We start from the raw sequence: 26742 nt of genomic DNA, 5'->3' as shown, positions 1-26742 counted from the left end.
CGTCAGGCTTATTTTTGCAAGATCTTCTGGTCGAAGCCATTTCATTCACCTGTAATATTAAAAAAAACATTAATCATAAATTGGCAAAAGTGAGATCTTCAGAACTCGTTTATTGCAAGAAATATGAAAGAATTTTGTATCATATGATGTGAAAATGCCCATAAATGTAAGCAAAAATGTTAAAAAGCCAATATGTAGCATAGTTCAGAAAGTTGACCTGATTGAGCAAAATGAATGTGATTTTTGGATTCAGCACACCAGAATTATCCTAAATCAGCTCAAAAAACTTAAACAATAAATTTGTTGTTGACCAGTGTAATTAATGTCGATAATTCATTTGTCAGATAAACTAGTAAAGCAAGTAAACAAACAACTACCCCTGTCTGATAAATGAATAACCTATAATAAGCATTAAAAATGTTTTTATTTCATAGTTTTCACACAGTATATCAGTAAATACATGTTTCTTTGCTTCACAAATTAAATGCATGGTGTCCAGAGTGGACATTTTTGCAGCTCCTTGAAAAATAGGTTCATAAGAAAATTTTCTTTCGGCATGTTTTTTTTTCATGCCTAAAGAGGACTAAAAACACTCAGGGAAAAAATCTTGATTAAGGGTCTCAAAATTCATGCGTGAAAGGGTTAATATCCTGCTTAAATGTTTGTATTCTATTGTGAAAATAATACATATTGTTCAGTCCCTGAATTATCCAGCATCAGAAAATTATTTTTTGTGCATTCCCAGTAAAAAACAAACATTTGTCTCTTTCAGACGGTAAAAAGTGCTTTTAGGATGCTTGAATTATCCATTATTTAACAAAACAGTGTTATCAATTTAAAAAAAAAAACTACATTTATGACCTGCAATATCACAATAGTACTTTTGTAGGATACAAACAACAGAAAAAAATACCCATGTGAATATAGAAATAAAAGAGCTGGAAAAACAAAAAACAAAAATGAACCTCCGCCATGTCTGCATTTGAATAAATACCTAAAAATATCGATTGAGTACTTTTTCATATCGACACAGTATCGTGAAGTGAAATATCGCGATATATTGCGATACTGATATTTTCTTACACCCCTATTCACAACAGGTATATAACATAAAAACATGAACAAAAAACACAACAGAGCTTTACAGAACACATCACATCTCAGTTATTTTATGCTTGATTAATACAGAGAAACTTCAATCTGTAACCTCTACATTTTACACATAATATATTAAAAATAACCTCAGAACATTTTCCGGGAGAATTAAATCCCATACAGCCAATGACTTTGGTAAATACTTGATTATGTCTAGAGGACTGTTGATTACTTGCGTGTGCCTCCACAGCTTCGTTGCAGTATGCTTTCACTGTCGTCAATGTGCAATCAACATTTGCATTTTGTGCAGACTGATTTAAATGAAGTGTTTGTTTACCTAACCCCAGGTAGTAGAAAGGGAAATGTGCAAGGTGAGTGGAGTACTCCGGTAGAACCAGCAGACCTCCGGGCAGCGAGTTCCACATGTACTTATTCCTTGATATGTGAGAAAACACACGGTCCTTGATGATCTAGGGAAAACGACAAAGAAAAAAAAAAAAAGGATTGGGGGTTGTAACGTGGGAAGCAGAGAGAACATGTTGGCTGAAGTAGCTGTTGTGCTTATCTTGTATAAGCCAGCTCCACATTCCTGCTCTCCCCTCTAAGTCGATAGATGAGAGTCTTGGAACTTATTGTTAACGCCACTGCAATTCGAGCCCTGATGCACTTGTGTTTGCATATTACAGCAATTCCGAATGATACGCCGTGTACTTCCCATTTTACACCAACAGGAGGTGTCCACGCAGCTGCACCAACACCGTCATTCACTCTGAACCTCTGCCTCACTGACCTCAGGCTGACTGCACAGCTGTCTCCCATGGGGAGAGGTTCCCCTCTGCATGCTGTATGTATATAAGCAGCTTATCGCCAACCTCCAGAACCTCTCCTTTATTATCTCTGCTATAAATCCCTAACAGCAAATACACTAGGGACTGCCAGACTTAGCTTTATAAACATCAGGGTGCAAAGCTTACCACTTACCGTGATTTCCTCAGATTTCATTGGGTTAAATTTTTTTTTCCTCTGCATGTTTTATGTGATTAAACTGACATTAGTCTACGAAAACGGTTTGTACGAAGAGGTTGTTCTTTTCCTGCGTTGTCTCACCTTTCGTCTAACCTTCAAATGGTTGTATATGTGCTTGAATTTTACGTTTTTCAGCTCTGTCAATAAAATATGGTAAAACAAAACTGTGTGATCAAGATACTGATGAAAGCAGCTGTCGGATTTATTAACCAACTCTGAGGGTCACTGTATCTGGAATAAAAGATAATTTCTAAGGGGCTGTTAAATTAGATTACAGAGGTTATCAGGAATTAAAATGTCATCAAACTCTCCTACAAACTAACCATATCAGTTCATGCTGAGAGGAAAAGCATTAATCTGACATTAGTCTACAAAAATGGTTTATACAAGGAGGTGTTTCTTTTCCTGCATTGTCTCACCTTTAATCTAACCTTCAAATGACTGTGTATATGTGCTTGAATCGCACTTTTTGGCAGCTTTTTCTTTTTTTTAATGACTTGAACATTAACTTTTTTTTAAAGAAAAAAATAGGCCTTACAAAATATACACGTACAGACCTTAAGCCAGTTATCAATGCAAGTCCACTGAAGACGAGGACAATCTCAAACAAAACAAAACATAAAACAATCAATTTTTTTTCAGCTCTTTCAATAAAATATGGTAAAACAAAACTGTGTGATCAAGATACTGATGGAAGCAGCTGTCGGATTTATTGACCGACTCTGAGGGTCAGGGTATCTGGAATAAAAGATATTTTCTAAGGGGCTGTTAAATTAGATTACAGAGGTTATCAGGACTTAAAATGTCATCAAACTATCCTACAAACTAACCATATCAGGTCACGCTGAGAGGAAAAGCATTAATCAGACATTAGTCTACAAAAATGGTTTATACAAGGTGGTTGTTCTTTTCCTGCATTGTCTCACCTTTAATCTAACCTTCAAAAGACTGTGCATATGCGCTTGAATCACACTTTTTTCCAGCTTTTTCTTTTTTTTAATGACTTGAACATTAACTTTTTTTTTTTTTTTTTAAGAAAAAAATAGGCCTTACAAAATATACAATTACACACCTTAAGCCAGTTATCAATGCAAGTCCATGGAAGACATGTGGACAATTTCAAACAAAACAAAACAAAACATAAAACAATTTTTCAGCTCTTTAAATAAGATATGGTAAAACAAAACTGTGTGATCAAGATACTGATGGAAGCAGCTGTCGGATCTATTGACCAACTCTGAGGGTCAGTGTATCTGGAATAAAAGACATTTTCTAAGGAGCAGTTACATTAGATTACAGAGGTTATCACAATCTAACCATATCAGATCATGCTAAGAGGAAATGCATTAATTTGACATTAATCTATGAAAATGGTTTATACTAGGAGGTGGTTGTTCTTTTCCTGCATTGTCTCACCTTTAATCTAACCTTCAAAAGACTGTGTATATGTGCTTGAATCACACTTTTTTTTTTTTTTTCAGGTTTTTTTCTATTTTATTATGACTTGAACATTATTAACTTAAAAAAAAAAAAGGTCATACAAAATATACAATTACACACCTTAAGCCAGTTATCAATGCCAGTCCACTGAAGACATGGACAATTTCAAAGAAAAAGAAAAAAAAAAAATAAAACAATCAATTTTTTCAGCTCTTTCAATAAACTATGGTAAAACAAAACTGTGTGATCCAGATACTGATGCAAGCAGCTGTCGGATTTATTGACCAACTCTGAGGGTCAGTGTAATAACAGAGGAAACACTGTTTTTTTTACACTGATAATAGTAAGTGCTGATGCAGAAACAGACAGGTTGGAACTGATAACTGCACTGATATATAATTTCCATACATTAGGGGAATTCTCTCAGACTTCAGGCAGATCGGATGTGAAGCACTTTGAAAATGTTCCCAGGACCTGCAGTACATCACACAGCACAGACAGTAATAGAGAAGAAATGTAGAGTATGGGCCAGAATCCAACCCCATAATCATAATGATAGAAGGGTGGATAGATTCAGAAGTGAAACTCTTTTGGAGAGTCTTCCCCCACACACAAAAAAAAAGACAGATGAAAGCACACAGGCAGTAAACCACAAAAAAAAAAGGTGTAACTATGGCTGCATGTTCAACAGAGACCCGTGTTTACAGGACTGGCTTCTTTTTTTGCAGATATTTTAACTGGAAAGGGTAGTGCAGCGCATTCCTCAACAGGGCTGTATGGTGGCAGAAATGCTGAGTATTCAAAGTTACATTTTAATTATGTTTCTACTCAATACTAAGCAGCCTGCGACAGCTGAGGCAACATATATAATCTGTGGTTCCAACAGGGGTCAAAATTAAAGCTAGGATTTGATACAACAAACATTGGATTTAGACGAAAAAATGAGATAAAACGCTGACATTATGATGTTAAAGATTAAACTAGTGTGTTGACCTGTGGGGGTCCACAGGTTTTACATGTGGTAGTGTGTATATGCTGGTGTGTGTTCGTGCATGCTGTACCACATTTGTCCAGCGGTCACCGCCAAAACGTTCTGGGTATAGCAACGTGATTGTAAGGCTATTGTTTTTCAAAATTACTAACATCTCCCAAAATATTAGTCCTATCAGCTTGCCTTTTTTGCTAGTGTGTTCCTTGACCAAAAATACATAAGTATGACAAACTGCAGCAGTCAGCTCTGTACGGATTTTGAGTGAATCTCCTGTTAACTCCACAAACGTAATAAAAATTTGCTGCTTTTAATGTCATAATCCCACAAATATAACTAGAAAAGCACTCGGAGAGCACAGACCTCCGCCAAGGCAGATCTGCCCCCCCCCGATCACCACCAAAATTTAATCATTTGTTCGTTGCACCTGTATCAATATTTCCTGAAAATTCCATCTAAATCCCCCCCCCCCCCCATAATTTAATCATTTGTTCCTTGTGCTAGTATCAACATTTCATGAAAATCCATCCATAACTTTTTGAGTTGTCTTGCTAAATAACAAACAAACAAACCCTGCCTAAAACATAACCTCCTTGGCGGAGGTAATAACTTTCCTACAAACATAATAACACTTGTCCACCACAAACATAGTACCTCATTTTCTCATTTTGTACAAACGTAATAATTATTACTTTTGTGTGGACTTAATACGTTTGCGGGGCAGAAAAATCTTCAGTTTCCAAAATTATAACAACTTCCCCCCAATGTAATAAATCAGTACATCACATACATTTACGTAATGGATGCATGAATATTCATTCATCTTTCTTTTTCTTCCCATTTATTCTTGTCCTTTGGATACTTGCTTTTTGTAGCAGTTACACCACATGGTACTAATTCCAGATAAATAGGTGTTTAATTATAAATACAAGTGGAGGAACAACACAGAATGGGCAAACATGTTGTAAAGGTTTTATTATAAAAGCTTCAGCATGAACTGGATGTTATTTATTCCCATTAAGTATAATAGAAGCCTATGTTTGAGCCAGATAAATAAAATGTCTGGATATGATTATGATAACAATGGAGAGGGGAGGAGCACACTGTGGGAAAATGAGGTATTACAATTGTGGGAAAGTTACTACATTTGTGGGATTATTACATTAAAAGCTGCAAGTTTTTATTACGTTTATGGAAATTATTAAGTTTGTGCAGTTAACATCCCCCAGACACACGCACACAGAGGCCACTTGCCTTTTATAATAATGATTACACAAGGGAATCAATTTATTCCAGTGAAGTTGCTGTTGCTAGTGCAGCTAAAAACCCAAATAGTGATCATTAGTTAGCATTTTACCTTATTAGGCCATGCTATGCTAACTTTACTCTCCTAACACTGCTGCTTCATTTTATGCAGGTATCACAGTTTGACCAAAAATATGATTTAGACCAGGGCTGTCAAACTCATTTTCTTCCAGGGGCCACATTCAGCCCAATTTAATCTTAAGTGGGCCGGACCTGTAAAATAAAAGCATGATAGCCAATAAATAATGACAACTGCAAATTGTTTTAGCACAAAAAATAACATTCAATTATGCCAATATTTACATCTACAAACTATCCAAACAAAAAGGATGTGAATAACCTGAAAAAAATTAAATTTGTTAAGAAATATAAGTACAATTTTATCAATATTATGCCTCAGCCTATCATTTATACATGTGCATTACAGATCAGATCTACAAAGGCACAAGACATTTAGTAACAGGCAGAAAATTGTTAAAATTGTGCTTAATTTTCTTTAGACATTTCAGGTTGTTCATATTTGTTCAGGTTATTCACATGTTATTGTTAAAGGATAGTTTGTTAATGTAAACATTTTCATAATTTTTATGTTTTTTGCACTAAATCAAAGAGAAAAAATTAGTGTTGTTATTATTTATAGGTTATTGTGAAATTATTTTTGAGTTTGATGCCCTAACTTGTACTTTGCAAATGGGCTCTATGCACAACCCCACTACTTCCTGAACTTCAGGTGGGTCCTTTATTTCCTGTCTTTCATTATTGGACACACTGATGAATCCAGGCGTGCCTAATTAATCAGTTGTCCCAACAAGTAGCAGGCACACCTGGATTACTCAGTGTGTCCAACAATGAAAGACAGGAAATAAAGGACCCACCTGAAGTTTTTAAATATTTTAATAAAGTTCTTCCCAGGCTTATCACAGATTTTCCCAGGATTATCTCTGGACCTGCCGCGGTGGTCCTGCCTCTCTCCTTCCTTCATCATCATCACTCACTTATCCTCAACTGCCTCCATGTGTCTCCCCCTACTCCCCCAGTCTCTATCTCTATCGCTCTCTCTTTCTCTACCCTCTCTCTTTAACCCCAGCTGGTCCTGTCAGTCGTCCATCCTCCAGGAGTCTGGGTCTGCTCCAGGTTTCTGCTGTTAAAGGGAAGTTTTTCCTTCCACTGTCTCCAGTCACAAGTGTTTGCTCCTGGAGGATTCTGTTGGGTTTCTGTAAATTGTCTTAGAGTCTGGTTTTGACCAACTCTATATATAAAGTGTCATGAGATAACTTTTTTGTTGCGATCTGGCGCTATATAAATAAAATTTGATTGACTGAGTGATTTAATTGGTTTTCCCCTGTAAGTTGCTTTGGAAAAAAGCGTCTGCCAAATGCATAAACATAAACATAAAAGTTCAGGAAGTAGTGGGATTGTGCATAGAGCCCATTCATCCCGCGGGCTGGATTGGAACCTTTGGCGGGCTGGTTTTGGCCCCCGGGCCGCATGTTTGACACCTGTGATTTAGGCAATTAAACAGGGTGACACAAAAAAATGGGAACTTTTTAACAATCCAATAAAACCAAGAGTGATGGAAGAAAAATATTTTATTCATAGAATTTTGAAACCTTAAAACATGCCATTTAAGAAACAATGATGGAATTTTCATTTTTTTAAAATTACAGGGTGACCCAAAAAAACGGGAATTTTTGAAGTGTGTATTGGCAGACATGAGCAAGTGGCAGCACTGCGAGACAGTGACCTTGAGCAAGTAAACACACCCCCATTTTAGTAACCATTGGCGGCTGTGCGAGAATTGTTCGGTAACCGTGTGATCTCCAGATTCGGTAACGTTCCCTGGCCCCCTGGATCGCCAGATTTGTCCGTTTGTGATTTTTTCTTGTGGGGCTATCTCAAGAGTAAAGTGTACACGACTGGACCAAGAACTCTGGATGAGTTAAAACAGAGAATTCAGGATGAAATTCACAGTATCCCAGCTGAGATGTTGCAGCGGTCAATGAGGAATCTCAACAGCAGATTTCAAGAATGCATTCATACAGGAGGACGCCATCTACAGGAAGTAATTTTTAAAAAATGAAAATTCCATCATTGTTTCTTAAATGGCATGTTTTAAGGTTTCAATTACTATGAATAAAATATTTTTCTTCCATCACTCTTGGTTTTATTGGATTGTTAAAAAGTTCCCGTTTTTTTTGTGTCACCCTGTACTATGAGGCTAACAGAATATATTTAACCCTCCTAAGTCTGAGTGTAGATAGCAAAAAAACTGGACAATAATGGTTTGCAGCGAAACATTGGCCACGAAGTATCTTGTAGTCACCAGTCGTCTATAATCACATTTGCAGACAAAGTGCAGATGTCATTTGCTGCGGAACATTCTCGTTTAACCAGGCTTGAGTTAATGCTAAGTGTGTTGAGGTTGAGGCTAACCTCCAGTGTGGTGAGGACTATCTTGTCCACAGAGGAGAAGTAGGCTTCCCACAACATCTGGGTCCTCTGTCTGAGGGCCAGGACTCTCTCGTTGCCGACTGCTCTCACCGTGGACGGCACCTGAAGGCAAAAGATGAGAGACGTTAAGCCTCAAAGACCTAAACAGCTGGCGGCAACAACAACATCTACTGATCTCAAATGTTTCGTAGGTTTTCATCCACTAATCCTATCGATACATTTTAATAATTCAGGTAAAATACAGTTTCTTAGCTTTTCAACAGCATCACATGTGTCTTATTTGGATGTTCAGATGCTCTGAAGTGAACATGAAACACTTATCTCCTACACTGATTCACTAATAAAACCCATGTAGTTTGACAAATTACAGTAGTTGCAGACCCTTGTTTTTTGTAATCAAGTAGTAGTAGTAGTTTATTTCAAGCACATAGAATCATCAGATAACCAAGAATCATGCAACATGGTCCAAAAAAAAAAAAAAAAATACAATTTTTCTGCGCTCGAAAAGGAGTGGGAAGAAGTATAAATTATTGACTCCCACCCCCTTTTTACAAACTAATAATCAAGGTCAAGGTTACTTTATTTATACCCATAGGTAGATTCGTTTTGCAGTCTAGGTGACTGCCTTGGCATTACAACAACACATACATTAAACATGCAAGACAGGCACTTGATCACGCTTACAGACAGGACAAAAAGACAGGACAAAACAAAAAGTGCTCAGTGTTCCACCATTCATCGGTTTAGCAGCATGGATAAGTAAATAAAATAGATAAGATCAAATAAATAAAAACAAGATGCAATAAAACACAATAAAAACCAGAAAAGATAAAAAACAATTTAAAAAAAAAAAACAATCCGGGATAAAAACCAGAATAAGAACATACAATTAAAAAGTAAAAAAAAAAAAAAAAAAAAAAATTGAAGTCACAATAATAATAAATAGAGCAAAGAAATGGAATAAATAACTAAATAAGTTAGTAAAGTGCAATGTCACTATTTCTTATTGAGCTCAGTGATGGCGACAGGAACAAAGCTGTTTTTATAAACGCTGTGTCCTGCACCTTGGGACTAAGAACCTCCGTCCAGAGGAAAGGAGTTCAAATTCACCTCGTAAAGGATGGGAGTCATTGTTAAGAACTGATGAAGCCATCCTCTGGACCTGTTTAGTGGACAGGGAGGTCGGACAAGACTGGGACTCACCAATCAGGCGACTGGACCATCTCACTATTTGATTCAGTGAGTTTCTCTCTGCAACTGAGATCAAACTAGATCCACTTCCTTTGCTTTGTGAACACACATTTTCCTCTGTATATTTTTTACAATAATACAAAACATCCATACAAACCATTCATATACACTTTTTTGATCACCTCACAATCAGATTTGCATAATCAACCATTTTTAATATAAACTATAATATTTATATCCACTTTAAATATTTACTCCAAATACAATGATCAAGAAATATGATAGTATCTTCTTATCATGATAACCGATTAACTACAACAATATCTTGTTTTATGTGTACTTCAATAATGTTCAATATTTTGTTATTATAGTGGATTTATACATCCTTTAAAATGCACAAATTGAAGAAGACATTTTTAAGTTTTGCTCCAGATTATTCCAATTAATACATTTTATTTAAAAGCAATTTTCTCCGGTTAGATACAACAACATTTGAATTTACTCAGAGTGTTTACATCTACACGATCAGTAAATTAAATGTAGAAAAATACCTGATTTTCACTAAAAATACAGAGGAAAATTTAAAAAAAAATGGTGAGAATTCATTCTAGGAAGTTTAGATGTAGAGAAAAAAAAATCCACCATAAAACAGTTCTAAATCTTGGATTATTTTGCACTTTACTGCACTCATATGATATTTGTATGATGAAGAATTAATTTATTCTTATGCCTCCTCACATTTTTATTAACCCATATTTTTTTTCCATCATTCACACTTTATCTGACACAAAGATAACACCAGAGCGGATTTACTCATCAAAATGTCTAAAAACATACTATTTTTTATGCAAAAGAAAGGATATATTTTTCTTTAATTAACATCTACATGACCATTAATTTAAATACAAGAAAATACCTGATTTTCATTGAAAAATGTAAAACACAAAGGATGATATTACAATAAATCCTGACAAATCACTTAGTAAAGGTTAAATATAGAGGTCAGCATAAATATAATTGTAGATCTTCAAGAATTAAAGATTAACTAATAAATAACACAATTTTAGCACATTCTAAATTGTACAAAGTGAAGCTAATGGTCATGTAATACAGCCAGTTCACTACAGAAAAAGCTGACGTAGCACTAATTTAAGTCTTGGTCTGAATTAGTAAAAACTAAAGTGGGAGTTTTTGAGTAAATCGACAAAATTGATTGAATCATTTAGCCAGTTAAGCTGAGAAGAATGAGAACAGTTGACACCTTTAAAACCTTTATTCAGTGAACACAGTTTCTGAGGAGAGCTCAATGTCTTCCTCTTTTTCATCTTCTCCTTGTACTTTCAACAGTTTTTTTTTTTTTTTTCTTATATCGTAGTGCTTGACTGTAACTTTGTCTGCCTCTGTTTGTTCTCTCTCGTTTTTTCTTCAGTCGTCTTCGTCTCAAGGTCAGCTTCACTTTACTGTTGTTTTCCGTTTGGGAGAATGCGCAGCCTCGTATAGCTCCGCCTGCAACTTAACCTCGTATCACAGATGGTCTGAGTATATGCTTGTGTATTTTAATGTGCGTGTGTGGGTTTTTTTTTTTTTGTTTTGTGTGTGTGTTGTAGGTGTGCAGAAATGCCACTGATGAGGTCAAAGAAGCTTGATGGGGACTGTACAGGGTGGGGAAGCAAAATTTACAATATTTTGAGGCAGGGATTGAAAGACAGTGTATGACCAATTAGTTTATTGAAAGTCATGAAAATTTATTTGCCACAAGAAAATTGACATAATAGAAAATGTTTTTATTCTATGTGTCCTCCTTCTTTCTCAATAACTGCCTTCACACGCTTCCTGAAACTTGCGCAAGTGTTCCTCAAACATTCGGGTGACAACTTCTCCCATTCTTCTTTAATAGTATCTTCCAGACTTTCTCGTAATAGTTTTGCTCATAGTCATTCTCTTCTTTCCATTATAAACAGTCTTTATGGACACTCCAAGTATTTTTGAAATCTCCTTTGGTGTGACGAGTGCAATCAGCAAATCACACACTCTTTGACGTTTGCTTTCCTGATTACTCATATGGGCAAAAGTTTCTGAAAAGGTATGGATAATAGTGTTAGGTATGATTATGACATCAATATATGTTTGGTTTCAAAACAATTGACGTAGTGCCTGCTGAGAAAAAACAACTAAATGTTCATTGTAAATTTTGCTTCCCCACCCTGTACCTTTTCTGTTTCTGCCCCAAAGCTGTGGAACCAGTTGCCCTCAGATGTTTGACAGGCTCGGTCTCTGCTTGTATTTAAATCACGTCTAAAAACCCACTTTTTGTCGTTGGCTTTTAATCAATGAGTGAGATGTTTCTTTTTTTATATATATATTTCCTATGCTGTTTTTATCAGATTTTAACCCTTTCATGCATAGTGGTCACTACACTCTCAAAAATAGAGGTACCAGCTTGTACTTAAAAGGGTACAAGTGCTTGTCGCCGGGGGTGTACTTTTTTGAGAGACATTTCTGTACCCTTTCGAAATGGTCCATTTTTGTACCTTAATTACTTTACACAGAGCAGGGGTGTCAAACTCATTTTGGTTCAGAGGCCATATTTAGCCCAATTTGAACTCAAGCAGGCCAGACCAGTAAGATAATGACTTAATAACCTATAAATAATGACAAATCCAAGTTTTTCTTTTTGTTTTAGTACAAAAAAACCCCAATTAAATTATGGAAATATTTACATTTTACAAAAAAGATGTGAATAACCTGAAAAAAACAGAAATTTCATTAGAAAAATTAGTGCAATTTTAACAATATTATGCCTCGACTTATTATTTATACATGTACATTTACACTATATGTTACATAAACATTTGGTAACAGGCAGAATATTGTTAAAATTTTGGAGTTTGGAACTAAAATTTGAACAATTTCTACAATATTACATCTGCTATTATTAACACAACTACAGATCACAGTGGATCCGTAAATGCAGAAAACATTTAGTAACAGGCAGAATAATGTTAAAACTGGACATTTCGAGTTGTTCATCTTTGTTTTTATTTATGTATTTATTTGCATTTTATTGTGAAATAATAGTTTTGTAATTGTAAATATTTTCACAGTGTAGTGTTGTTGTTGTTTTTTTCACTTAAATTTTTCCACATAATTTTTCACAAAGAAAATTTGTAGTTGTCATTATTTATGGGTTATTGTGTTGTTATTTTTACCATAGATCACATGAGTCTGTACAGGGTGGGGAAGCAAAATTTACAATATTTTGAGGCAGGGATTGAAAGACAGTGTATGACCAATTAGTTTATTGAAAGTCATGAGAATTTATTTGCCACAAGAAAATTGACATAATAGAAAATGTTTTTATTACCTCCGCCAAGGAGGTTATGTTTTTGCCAGGGTTTGTTTGTTTGTTTGTTTTTCTGTCTGTCTGTTTGTCTGTCCGTTAGTGTGCAACATAACTCAAAAAGTTATGGACAGATTTTGATGAAATTCTCAGGGTTTGTTGGAAATGGGATAAGGAAGAAATGATTACATTTTGGTGGTGATCGGGGGTGGGGGGGCCCATTTCCAACAAACCCTGAAAATTTCATCAAAATCTGTCCATAACTTTTTGAGTTATGTTGCACACTAATGGACAGACAAACAGACAGACAGACAAACAAACCCTGGCAAAAACATAACCTCCTTGGCGTGGGGGGGCCCACAGGGGGAGCCACTGATCAGCCTTGGCGGAGGTCTGCGCTCTCCGAGTGCTTCTAGTTCTATGTGTCCTCCTTCTTTCTCAATCAACTGCCTTCACACGCTTCCTGAAACTTGCGCAAGTGTTCCTCAAATATTGGGGTGACAACTTCTCCTATTCTTCTTTAATAGTATCTTCCAGACTTTCTCGTAATAGTTTTGCTCATAGTCATTCTCTTCTTTCCATTATAAACAGTCTTTATGGACACTCCAATTATTTTTGAAATCTCCTTTGGTGTGACGAGTGCATTCAGCAAATCACACACTCTTTGACGTTTGCTTTCCTGATTACTCATATGGGCAAAAGTTTCTGAAAAGGTATGGATAATAGTGTTAGGTATGATTATGACATCAATATATGTTTGGTTTCAAAACAACTGACGTAGGGCCTGCTGAGAAAAAACAACTAAATGTTCATTGTAAATTTTGCTTCCCCACCCTGTATGTGGAACCTGAACCAAAAGGATTTTGACAACCTGGACTGTTCAGGTTCATTTTTGCACTTTCATCCTGCAGGGCCTGGAATGGAACCTTCGACGGGCCAGATTTGGCCCCCGGGCCGCATGTTTGACACCTGTGACATAGAAAGAAAACTCTCATATAGTTGATAATGCCATGATGTTTAAAGTTTGAACCAGTGGCCTAATTGAGAAAAACTGATCTGCCTTGGTGGAGGTCTGCGCTTTTCTAGTTTACTTATTTGTTTCCTTGTTTTATGATTCGTGTACGGCACTTTGGACAGCTGCAAAGTTCTTCAAGTGCTTTATAAATAACATTGGTATGGTATGATAGCTCATTCCACCCACTTCTGCTCTAATATGAAAATATCTCCCCTGCCCTGATCTCTCTGGTATCGCTCCTGTTCATTAGCTGAATGCCAATTCATGTCCTCTACTGGTCAAAATCGAAGCGGATCAATGCAGAGCAGACGTGATGTAATTCGCGCGTGGGAGAAAGATAAAGGTTGTAGCTGAGAGTGATCGGCTTTGCTCATTGTGCCTGTTTTTGTGTGCATGTGTGTCTTTGTGGGATATTCGTGAAAGGAAACACAGAGGATGAGCAGCCGAGTGCTTTTGAAGCCTAGCTGGATTAAGACCTCTATAGGTGTTTAATCTCAAAGGGCCCCAGCCTGTAAATACACTTTTTCAGACAGGTAATACCTGCTTTGTAGCGGTTCCCGCTCGGTGCAGGTTCTCAGTGACTATGAATACATTTAAGATAAAGCCTCTACCCTATACACTACACTTATGGAAAGACAAAATACTGAATGGGGTGTATCATGAACAAAACATTTATGTGGATTTTTACTGTGGCAGTCAGTCTTCACCTGAAAAAAGTCATTTAACCTCCTGAGACCAAAGTGAAAGTTTTGGGGGTTTTTTACTTAAATTTTTATTGAAATTTTACAAATGTAATCAGCAAAAACAAAACAAAAAAAAACACACGACATGACATTTCATTCAGATTTTTTCAGTCCTTCAACCAGTCCATGTTCTATAACACTGGTCAACAACAAATTTATTGTTTAAGTTTTTTGAGCTGATTTAGGATAATTTTGGTGTGCTGAATCCAAAAATCACATTCATTTTGCTCAATCAGGTCAACTTTCTGAACTATGCTACATATTGGCTTTTGAACATTTTTGCTTACATTTATGGGCATTTTCACATCATATGATACAAAATTCTTTCATATTTCTTGCAATAAACGAGTTCTAAAGATTTTACTTTTGCCAATTTATGATTAATGTTTTTTTTAATATTACAGGTGAATGAAATGGCTTCGACTAGAAGATCTTGCAAAAATAAGCCTGACGTATTCTGCTACATCTGCGCTGAATACACCATTGTACCTAACAGGAATCCTGTTAGAAAATGATTTTTTTTCTCTTAAAACCTATTTTGGGTGAGAACTATATAAAAAAATCAACTGATAAAGTCACAAAAATGGCATCAATTTTGTGAGAAGATCAAATTTTTCAAAATCGAATTAGCAAAAAAACCTGCCCTGATTGAGAAAAACAGATGTCATTTTTGGATTTAGCGGTGCAAAATGGTCCTAATTCAGTTGAAAAAACCTAGACAACTTGCAAAAAACATTTTTTTGTAACCCAGTGTAATCAGTCCATTTATTCCATTTTTTGTCCATTTGCGCTTCTTGTAGTCGCAGTTTGTGAGCAAAGTTATAACAGTTTTGGATTTTTCATTATAGTTTAGTTTTATTTAGTTTTGACTTTTTTTTCTCTAATTCAATTAGTTTTAATTTGTTTTTAGTGCAGGTTTTCTAGTTTTTATTAGTTTTCATTTTTTTTCTAAATGCTTAGTTTTAGTTTAGTTTTTGTATTAATTTTAGTTTTTTCGTATCGTTTCTCTTCCTTGCCATCGTATTCTCATACATCCCAGACAGGACTCTGCTGCTTCTCTCCCAACTTTAGTCTCCATTTTTCCAGGTAGAGTGGGAACCAGAAGACGACTGGAAACCACAAGTGACGAGAAGTGACGGACTGTTAAGTGTCATATGGTGCCGCTAGCTAAAATTGAGCTCGAGTGAAAGAAATCGATTTTGTATCAATCGGACATTGACAAAGATGAAAACTAAGGGAATTTTAGCCGTAATTTTTATATGTTTTAGTTAGTTTTGTAAGGACGCAATACAGTTTCAGTTAGTTATCGTTTTTTTCTTTTAATTACAGTTTTTATTTATTTCACTTAACGAAAATGTTTTTTCAGTTCTAGTTTTCGTCATTTCGTTAGTTTTCATTAACGATAACAACCTTGTTTGTGAGTTATTTTTTTTCCATTGTATATATTCCTTCAATAATTGTGATCCATTGGTCCTTTAGTGCTTCTGTCTTTCCCCAGTTCTTTGTACTGTTATTTCCAGTCTATAAGCCGCTACTTTTTTCCACACACTGTGAACCCGCGGCTCTAAAATGATGCAGCTAATTTATGTTTTCTCGACTAACCATCGATCCGGTTGACGAAGAAGGAAATAGAGCTGCTGCACGTAAGCTTGGCATCAATGAAGCGATGGTGAGACGTTGGAGATGGGGTGAGTGCGGCTTATAGTCTGGAAAGTACGGTAATAGCTTTTTTGTAAGCTATTAAAAGTACCTTAACTAAGTATATGTCGTTTCCCACTACATTTCCATCAGACAAGAAAGTTTTGGTTTTTTTACATTAAACAATTGTCTTGCATAATGCAACATTTTTTTCAGACAAATTTTTCAAGTTATTTTTATGTATTTATTTTAATGGAATGTCCTTAAATTGCAATGGACAGCATTTTTGAAGTTAAACTGTCAAACTTTTGTCCCCTACAGAGGACAAAAATGCATTGCTGGATATTTTATTTTTATAATTTAGTCATGGTTCAGGTCAAGCAGTGGTTACATGTTTGGTGTTCAATGGGCTCTTGCTTATACAGGGTGGGGAAGCAAAATTTACAATGAACATTTAGTTGTTTTTCTCAGCAGGCACTACGTCAATTGTTTTGAAACCAAACATATACTGATGTCATAATCATACCTAACACTATTATCCATACCTTTTCAGAAACTTTTGCCCATATGAGTAATCAGGAAAGCAAACGTCAAAGAGTGTGTGATTTGCTGAATGCACTCGTCACACCAAAGGAGATTTCAAAAATAGTTGGAGTGTCCATAAAGACTGTTTATAATGGAAAGAAGAGAATGACTATGAGCAAAACTATTACGAGAAAGTCTGGAAGATACTATTAAAGAAGAATGGGAGAAGTTGTCACCTGAATATTTGAGGAACACTTGCGCAAGTTTCAGGAAGCGTGTGAAGGCAGTTATTGAGAAAGAAGGAGGACACATAGAATAAAAACATTTTCTATTATGTCAATTTTCTTGTGGCAAATAAATTCTCATGACTTTCAATAAACTAATTGGTCATACACTGTCTTTCAATCCCTGCCTCAAAATATTGTAATTTTTGCTTCCCCACCCTGTATATAACCTATATCAATGTGTGTTACATATTTCAGTAGGTATTTGTAAGTACTTAAACATAGTAAGGACAATGATTGCATAAAATAAAATTTTTGACCAAATATACTGTATTTTAAAATGTGCCCGGTATCACGGTTTCATCTAAATGCTTTTGTTTATGCCAAAGTGCTTAACATGCAGTTCTCACAGGAAATTCACTTAAATTTGCCTCTGATGTGTTAAATAAGATATTCAGCTACACTGATGTTCGAAAATATATTGGAAACTTTTTGACTTACTGATACAGATTTATCCTGTAAAGACCCAGTGCTACTTTTGTGTCCGTTCCCAAATGAATTTTTCTCTTTTTAACCTTTCTTAAGTGATTTATCACCATTTATTATAACATTATCCTCTGTATTTTGCATTTTTCCAGTGAAAATCCAGTATTTTTGTACATTTAATTCACTGATTATGTAGATGTTCATTAACCCTTTCATGCATAGTGGTCACTACAGTGGACAGTTATTCAAAGCTGCTCTCTTGTATATTCATGGGTTTTGTTGTTTTAGTTTCATATTAGTCAACACAGTGGACACTTATGCATCATCCCATACACAGAAATTCATATCATCACTGTAACTTTGCTGTTCTAGATAAACCTGATCTGCAGTAACATGTTTGAGTGTAAAACAAGAAAAAAAACAAACAAACAAAAAAACTGCTAATTGTTATTAGACTGTAATTAATAGGGTTTTTTTGCATATTATCTCCATGAAGTGAGTAATAACTAGTATTAGACTATGTTAAAATGTGAGAAAACATCAGATTAGCAGCATTAAACATGTTTTTATTTCATAGTTCTCACGCAGTATGTCAGTAAATACATGTTTTTTTCTTTGTTTGTTTCTAAAATTAAACACATTGTGTCCAGGTGAGCGGACATTTTTGTAACTCCATGAAAAATAGGTTGATAAAAAAAATTCAATCACATTGTTTTTTTTGGTGGGTGGGGATCATGCCCTAAGAGGAATAAAAATCACTCGGGGAAAAAAAATCTTGATTAAGGTTCTCATAATTCATGCATGAAGGGGTTAAAACTCAGATTAAAGTTGAGTGTTATTTTATCAAAAACAGAGAAAACTGAAGAAAACGTGACTTTTTCAGTGAAATCTATCATTAACTGAACCTAAACCAAGTGTCTCCATCCACTGTCGTTGATCCAACTCCATGGGTTTTACTGGTGAATCAATGTTGTAGAAGATGACGGTGTTTCCACATTCACTAGAGCCTCTGAACGTCCAAATAGGTCATATCTGATGACCGTGAAAAGCTGACAAACTGTATTTTACACCAATTATTTACATGGATTGATAGGATTATTGGATCAACAAGTGTTAAACAGTTTAGAACAATAGATGGATTTGGTTGCCAGTGGCTGTTCGGGTCTTTATGGGTTAAAGTGACACAGTTTCAATTCTAGATCCTATTATGATGTTTCCTAGACACACTGGTCCTTACAAGTCAAATATTTTTAATACAGGCATTTATTATACATCACAGTAATAAGCTAACAAATGAGTGCATACAGAATAGGATAAGAGAAACTTTGATATTTCTCATAAATGTGCATGTTCCCTTGACCTAATATGTAAAAACTGCAATTTAGCCATGTTTTTGTGTATTGCTGTCTGCTCTCAGTTTCTAATTCTGCAAGCTTTCTGGGCTCCCTTTAGTCACTACACCAAATGAAAATATAAAATAAGTATGGAAATACAGTCATTGTGTATACATTCAGTGTATTAAATTAACTCAAAACATGTATATTATATACTCAAATGAATACTTTTGTTTGATTGTAGCTAGAATTGAATATTTGAACATCTATTATATGTATTAAATACCACATTTATATATCAGAATAAGCATAATTTTATCTGTTCTGCTAAATCCAGACTGAACCATGCATGTAAGAATGTAACACCTTAGACCACCCTTGTTTTCTTCAATTTCTTGTTCATTTTTAATGCCTGGTACAACTAAAGGTACATTTTTTTGGACAAATATAATCATAACAACAAAAATAGCTCATAACAGTTTAATTTCAGAGCTGATATCTATCCATTTTCCATGGTTTTCTTGATAATAACCAAAATCACTTCAGTTCTTACATCAATAACTTTGGCATTGTACTGACAAAAACAGTGCTTATTGTTTTCTTTTCTGTCTGTTTTAGTCACATGATACACACAGGAGTTAGTACTCGAATGTATAACCATTGTTTATGATGACTTTTGATGGTCTAATAATTTTTTTTACATGACTGTATACAAAATTACAATATATCTCCCAACATTTCCACCACATTTCTACATATATTATCACTGTATTACATTTTTCAATAGGATAAAGCTATGGAATGGAGACTTTACAGATATTTTAGCAAAAATCTTCAAACTGAAAACATAAAATCCTAATTACACAACCACTGTTCTGATGACCCAGACCATTAAATGTTTTTTTTTTTTGTTTGTTTAGTTTAGTTTTCTCAGTATACCAAAGAAACGTGGATTAAAGTCAGTGTGCAAGCTGTTAGAGTCAGGACTTTCTAAATTTAATGGTAACCTCTGTGTTGGCTCTTCAAAAAAAACAAAAAAACAAAACATCTTCACTTGTGCATCAGCACCGTCTGCAGTTAACACCAAACGCTGCAGTTTGACTCATTCCTGCTACAAAGCCTAACGATCACATCACCCCTGAGCTGGCCTCTCTACACTGACTGTTTGGTATCGTATTGATTTTAAAAACGCACTTCTTTAAGGTCTTAAATGGCCTTGCTTGACTTCCTGATCTGGTGTGTGTCCTGTTGGCCATTAAGTTCTGTCAGTAGAGCTTTGCTTGTTATTCTTATGGTTTTTCCAGGCTTTTGCTTTTAATGTGTCTGCCTCCTAAACTCTGACACAATGAGCTTCTTCTCTGAAAACTCTTCTATTTGTGGAAGCTTTTGAGAATGGTCTTTTTATTTATTTATTTAACATTTTTACCATACAAATCCTTATATTTGTCTGGTTTTACTCTCTTACGTAAAGCAACATCATTTGGAAAAGTGCTATATCAATAAACTTTTTTTTATCTTTATTGAATTTTTAACACATTACATATCTTTTCTGACATGAATTGGTAACATTGTATGCCCCCCGGAGATATCAGGGTTGAATTTGTTATGTTTTTTCCGGAGTAATACACAGTCACGCAAAAAATTATTAGACCATCAAAAACAATGGTTATGCAATCAAGTACTAACTCCTGTGTGTATCATGTGACTAAAACAGACAGAAAAGAAAACATGGAATGCCTACACTGCAAAAATCAAAATCTTACCAAGTGTATTTTTCTTATTTCTAGTCACACTTGGCTTAATTCAAGAAATTTTGCTCAGTTCAAGCAAAACCTGCCGATGGAACAAGTCAAAATTATCTTGGTAAGATATCTTGAAATAAGATTTTCAAGATCTATTGTCTAAAAATAAATTCTTATATCTCACTGAAAAGTTACTCTTTAGGTGATTATATCTTATTTTAAGTGTGACGAGATATTTTAACTAGAAATGAGAAAAATACACTAGGTAAAATTTAGATTTTTTCCAATGTAAAAGCACTGTTTTTGTCAGTACAATGCCATAGATATTAATGTAAGAACTGAAGTGATTTTGGTTATTATCAAGAAAACATGGAAAATGGGTAGATATCAGCTCTGAAATTAAACTCTTGTGAGCTATTTTTGTTGTTATCATTATATTTGTCCAAACAAATGTACCTTTAGTTGCACCAGGCATTAAAATGAACCAGAAATTGAAGAAAACCCGGGTGGTCTAATAACACTGGGTTACAAAAAAAATGTTTTTTGCAAGTTGTCTAGGTTTTTTCCACTGAATTAGGACCATTTTGCACCGCTAAATCCAAAAATGACATCTGTTTTTCTCAATCAGGTCAGGTTTTTTTTGCTAATTTGATTTTGAAAAATTTGATCTTCTCACAAAATTGATGACATTTTTGTGACTTTATCAATTGATTTTTTATATAGTTCTCACCCAAAATAGGTTTGAAGAGAAAAAAAATCATTTTCTAACAGGATTTCTGTTGGGTACAATGGTGTATTCAGCGCAGATGTAGCAGAATACGTCAGGCTTATTTTTGCAAGATCTTCTAGTCAAAGCCATTTCATTCACCTGTAATATTAACCCTTTCATGCATAGTGGTCACTACAGTGGACAGCTATTCTACAGCTGTTCTCTTGTATATTCATGGGTTTTGTTGTTTTAGTTCCATATCAGCCAACACAGTGGACGCTTATACATCATCCCATACACTGCAATTCATCCCATTACTGTAACTTTGCTGTTCTTGATAAACCTGATCTGCAGTAACATGTTTTAGTGTAAATCAATTGTTATTTGTTAGACAAATTTATTTTTTTTCTTTTTGCATATTACCTCAATGAAGTGAGTAATAACTAGCAGTAGAATATGTTAAAATGTGAGAAAACATCAGATTAGTAGGACTAAAATCTATCACTTTCTGATATTGGGTTTTAAACACGTTTCTTTACTTCAAAAATTAAACGCATGGACATTTTTGTAACTTCATTAAAAAAAAAAAAAACTCAATTGCTTTTTTTTTCATGCCTAAGGGGGGATTAAAAACAAGAAGAAAGAAAAAAATCTTGACAATGGTTGTCATAATTCGTGCATGAAAGGGTTAAAAAAAACCATTAATCATAAATTGGCAAAAGTAAAATCTTCAGAACTCGTTTATTGCAAGAAATATGAAAGAATTTTGTATCATATGATGTGAAAATGCCCATAAATGTAAGCAAAAATGTTAAAAAGCCAATATGTAGCATAGTTCAGAAAGTTGACCTGATTGAGCAAAATGAATGTGATTTTTGGATTCAGCACACCAAAATTATCCTAAATCAGCTCAAAAAACGTCAACAATAAATTTGTTGTTGACCAGTGTAATTTTTCCCACAACTGCACGAACATCAATAAACTTTTACGCTTGCTATTAATTTATTTTCCCATGTGCAGTATTTCCCATGCGTTACCTGCAGTAGTAATCTCTCGTCTCCTTCAATGACCGCCTGGTTCCACTGTATGACGTCGGAAAAGGGCAGCTCCCATCCATTACTCAGCAACACAGGAATACACGCCGCCTGGACACAGTCACACAAGAGCGAGTTTAGCGAGAAAGCAACAAAGCAACAGATGGGGAACAAGGCGACTTGATAAAATCCCATGTAAATGACGTTTTCCCAGTGATCAGCTGCTGCTGTGCGACTGGGTTGCCTCCAGTTCGTCCTCCCTTGCTATTCTTTGGCAGGAAACAACATTACATGACATATTACAGCTGTGCGAACATAATGCATACTATGTGTATAAATTCAGTCCCAGCTGCTTGGCGCTGTGATATCCTATGCTAAGCAGATATTTCGATCAATGCTCGTGTGTGTATGTGTGTATTTTAAAGTGTGCAAGACCCCTACAGTGTGCGTGGAATGGCTAATAACTTCTATCTCTCAATTCCCAAGAACCCCTAGAGGGATTTTTTTTAAAGACTGTCACTCAAACACATGCAAACACAAATATTAACCGGGCTGATTCTGTGTAACTAATTAGGTACAACCACAGTGGGGACATATGCAGAGGAGGTAAAGTGAACCAAAACGGAGAGGATGAGGACATGGGAGGAGAGTAAGAAAAACCCCCCCCAAAAAAAACGGGTGATACAGGGAGGCATCACGCTTTATTGAAGTTGATTTTTGATGTGCCTTATCCCCACGTTCTCTGACAGGTTTTTGATGTTGTTCCACTTTTTATGCTTTCCGAGCCCTCCTTTGGTCTCCCGCTCACCGCCAGTCTATCGGTTTCTCTCACTGCACTGCTTTTTTTTTTTTTTTCCATTTCACTCTGCTGCACACACACACACACACACTCATCCCCACGTCCTGCTCTCTTCCTCTTACTGTGGTCTGGAGTGTTGATAGGTGTGGGCGTAATGTTTTTTTTTTTTTGTTTGTTTTTTTAGTGTTTGTTTTTTTCCCTTCACTTTTTTTTTTTTCTTCTAATTAAACCACCAGCGAACAGCAACAGCAGCTCATATTGGGGAGATCAAATACCTTCTCAGACCCACTGGGGGCTTCAGCGTATGTGGGTATAGACCCGCTGAAGGACATTTAAGCGAAACAGAGGACTTGTATGTGCGTTCTGTACATGTGTCAGAATACGCCCCGGGTTATATAAAGGTCACACGTTTGCTTTCAGAGTGATAATCCAAGGCCTGTATAGTTGAAATGCAGCCCGGAGCTCATCTACTGAGGCACTCTGAGGGCGAGTCTACAACATTTCAAGCCCCCTTTGCTTGGAGGTAGGAGAATATGAAAGACTATGTGCTGTGTAGTTGTTTTTGGTTTGTTTGCATTGGGAAATGAAGAAGGGGAGGGATTGAGTAAACGTGTATGTGTGCAACTGTGTGCCTGTGCGTATATTGGAAAGCTGGCGGTAGGTTTTTTACCACATTGGTAACTGCCAGCTCTTTTGTGGGCTTGGCTGGCAGCAAAAAAAAAAAAAAAACAGCTGAAAAATCGTATAGTTACTTGAATGGAAAAAAAAGAGAGGACAGCAGGGAGAGAAAGTATGAGAATAAGAGGACACAGAGAGGAGACAGGAGGAGAAAGGGACCATGACTGCCGCCTGCTGCCAAGCCAAGACTGTTGAGGGTGGATTTGTCCATTCAGCAGACATCAGTGGTGGGGCAGGCTGCCACTCCTACGGATGCTTCCGGACCATTCATGCACAAACACACTCGCAGCCCCGGAGAGCAGCGTGGCCGGGGAACACTGTAGCAGCCAGAGAGTTCAGTGTTGGGCAATTCTAAAAAAAGCCACTACAGCTTCCTGTCGACTTGGGTGGCAACAGAGCGAACTCCAGATAGACCAGCTCCTTTAAAAACCCCGTTCTCTCACTTCCACTGCTTGCGGTTTCTTCATTGTTTGTGGTCTTGCACATCTCGCTGATGGACTTAAATGAACAATAGCGGTGTTTGTATAAGTGTGTGTGCATCTGTGTGTTAATGGACCCATTTCAGTTTAAAAGGCACCAGCAAATGGCAAATAAAGCTTTATAGCTAGATTTGCACTCAACACAACACAATGGTCTGGGGGAAAACACTTGCAGATGTGACCATTAAGGTGTCAATAACAAAAAGCCAACAAAAACCAAAGGCTCTGGAACATAAACATTCTGCATCCTATACACTTCCTGGTTGACTGAAAAGCAGCCCCAGATGAGCTGGATCCCACTGAATCGGGGCTGTTTCCTGTTAAAGTGTAATTTGGATACTCTAACGGTGTAATGTAGAAGAAAATCTTGCGGCTAATGTTGTTGTAATGATGGCAGTGTTGACCTATGGTATGTAGTCATTTAAGCTGTTTGCTTTATGGGGCCACGGGGAAACTTGAGAGTCTTCAAGTGTTCAGGCGCATTTTTATTAAAAAGAATATACCTCACGTTACTTATTACACATGCTTTGAATTCTGACTTCTGGTCTAACTCACACTTTAAGCAGTAAATCCAAATCAGAACAATTTAATGTACTTGTTTGACCATCTGGCTTTAACTTCATGTCGACATCTGAAACTGTTTAGGTTGTACTCTTGCCAGTTCCCAGAGTGTTGGCAGAGAAGCGCACTCAGCAGAGTTCAGTAATAAATGTTGTTGTTCTCTCGTTGTCCGTGCACATTGTATAGGAAATTATGCTTACCTGTAATGACTCTAAGAAGCGGAAAGATCCCAGGCGTCGACCTCTCGGCACCAAACAGAAGGTGGAGTTGTGCAGGAGCTCCTGGTAGTCGAACCTAAAACGATAAGGGATTTATCAGTAATAAAATCAAAGAGCACCAAAGCATGTTCTTATCTGTATTTGAATTACACATACAATATTTTAAATAGGCTGAGGGGAATGTATACGCAAACTATTTATGTACCTGAAAGAGAAAGCAACCTTCCATTTCAAGACTTAGCTGATTATATCTGACTAGGCCTGTCAAATATATTACGTAACTGCCTTATCGCAGCCAATTTGCATAATCATGATAATCATTCCAATTCCGCCCTGTTGAATAAATACAAGCTGGATAAAACTAAAATAAATGTCATTTCCGTCACCATTTCAGTCTCATTTTTCATGTTCCAGCCATTATCATTCATTCTTGTATATATTTAATTAATAGGCTTTGTGTGTTCAGATCGATTCAAATCTGTCCTGTCCAATTTTTGTTACTAAAACCTCAAAAAGCAAATAGAAATACTGATAAAAGGCTCTTCTTCTGCATTGGGTGTACCGTATGTTTATATATTAACTACTTTTAGGCTTATGTTACACTAGTGACATGATATGTACAGGGAAAAAAGCAATTAAATCACTGCTAAAATTTAATTATTGTGACATCCTTGTTTCTGACAATAATCAATAAGGATGAAATGAGAAAGGCTGCAGCAGTCGAGCACTACCGTCTATCTGCTGAAATAATGAATAAGACACTAACAAATGCAATAAATACTCCTCCAGAGCGGCAAACGCACACTTATACTGATATATGATATTTACCGTCTGTCACATATAAAATAAACGATGATTTTTGTCGCTTTTCATTCCTTTTATGCAGCCATAATAACTCAGGTTACGTACAGCCATAAAAGTTTTTTTTTTTCTTTTCCCCCCGCTGCTTCCACAGACATGTTGGCAAAACTACACGTAACTGTTATATGTTGTAAATTATTACGTCCATCACCACACTCATGCAGTAAGTAAATAAGCCTTAATCTCTGTTCTCTATTGATTTGTGTTGTAGACAAGATGGCCTGAACTTCTGCCAAGTAAGAAATTTTGTGTGCACTACTCCCACAGGCTGCTGCCATACATCACCCAGGAGAGTTCCACCACTTCATACTCATATTTCATACTTGGTCTATGCAGAAAAAAAAAAAAAGCCCAAATGGAAACCTTTGCATCAATGCCTTCCTTCATCTACTAAATGGAACGACAACAGACGAGTGGTTTAACGGTCTCATTGTAAACAAACAGGGTCTTATAGGAGAGTTACCTCCCCTTCACCTTTTCATTCTGCCCCTAACGTCGTCCTTATAACCTGCTCTCTTGTCCTCCGACCCCCCCACCACCACCACCACCTCTATCCCTCCCTTGTTTTGGCATCCAGCTCTGAGCTCGCTGCTTGTTTATTTGCAGAAGGGATGTCAGTGTAAAATATGCCCGCCATTAATCATCTCAGTCGTTTAGTCATTTCTTTAACCCTCCATGAGTGATGAGACGCAGGCCTTTTTTTTTTTTTTTCTTGCTCCTTGGATGGGAAAATTTGGATTTCATTGCTGATGCTGGCGTCAGTTAAGATCACCACACTCAATCCTGGACATCAAGATCTGAATGGATGTCACTGTTAGAGGTTGGAGAGAGGAGTATATTAAATATGTCAAAACACAGCA

General features: G+C 36.1%; 1 protein-coding gene across 2 annotated transcripts in view; it reads right to left on the bottom strand.

The window, feature by feature from the left end:
• Window positions 1-26742, bottom strand: part of ext1c (exostoses (multiple) 1c) — a 163529-nt gene that overhangs the window by 20149 nt on the left and 116638 nt on the right. For both annotated transcript variants that reach the window (XM_030147590.1, XM_030147589.1), the window contains exons 3-6: window positions 25004-25097; window positions 22290-22397; window positions 8288-8407; window positions 1433-1565 (exon numbers count right to left, since the gene is read on the bottom strand). In XM_030147590.1, coding sequence (XP_030003450.1) covers window positions 1433-1565; window positions 8288-8407; window positions 22290-22397; window positions 25004-25097 — 455 coding nt within the window. The remainder of the gene's footprint in view (window positions 1-1432; window positions 1566-8287; window positions 8408-22289; window positions 22398-25003; window positions 25098-26742) is intronic.

The sequence above is a fragment of the Sphaeramia orbicularis genome, chromosome 11 (genome assembly GCF_902148855.1).
Source record: "Sphaeramia orbicularis chromosome 11, fSphaOr1.1, whole genome shotgun sequence".
Lineage (NCBI taxonomy): Eukaryota > Metazoa > Chordata > Actinopteri > Kurtiformes > Apogonidae > Sphaeramia > Sphaeramia orbicularis.
The sequence above is the reverse complement of the archived record's forward strand: the minus strand, read 5'-3'. Positions and strand labels throughout refer to the sequence as shown.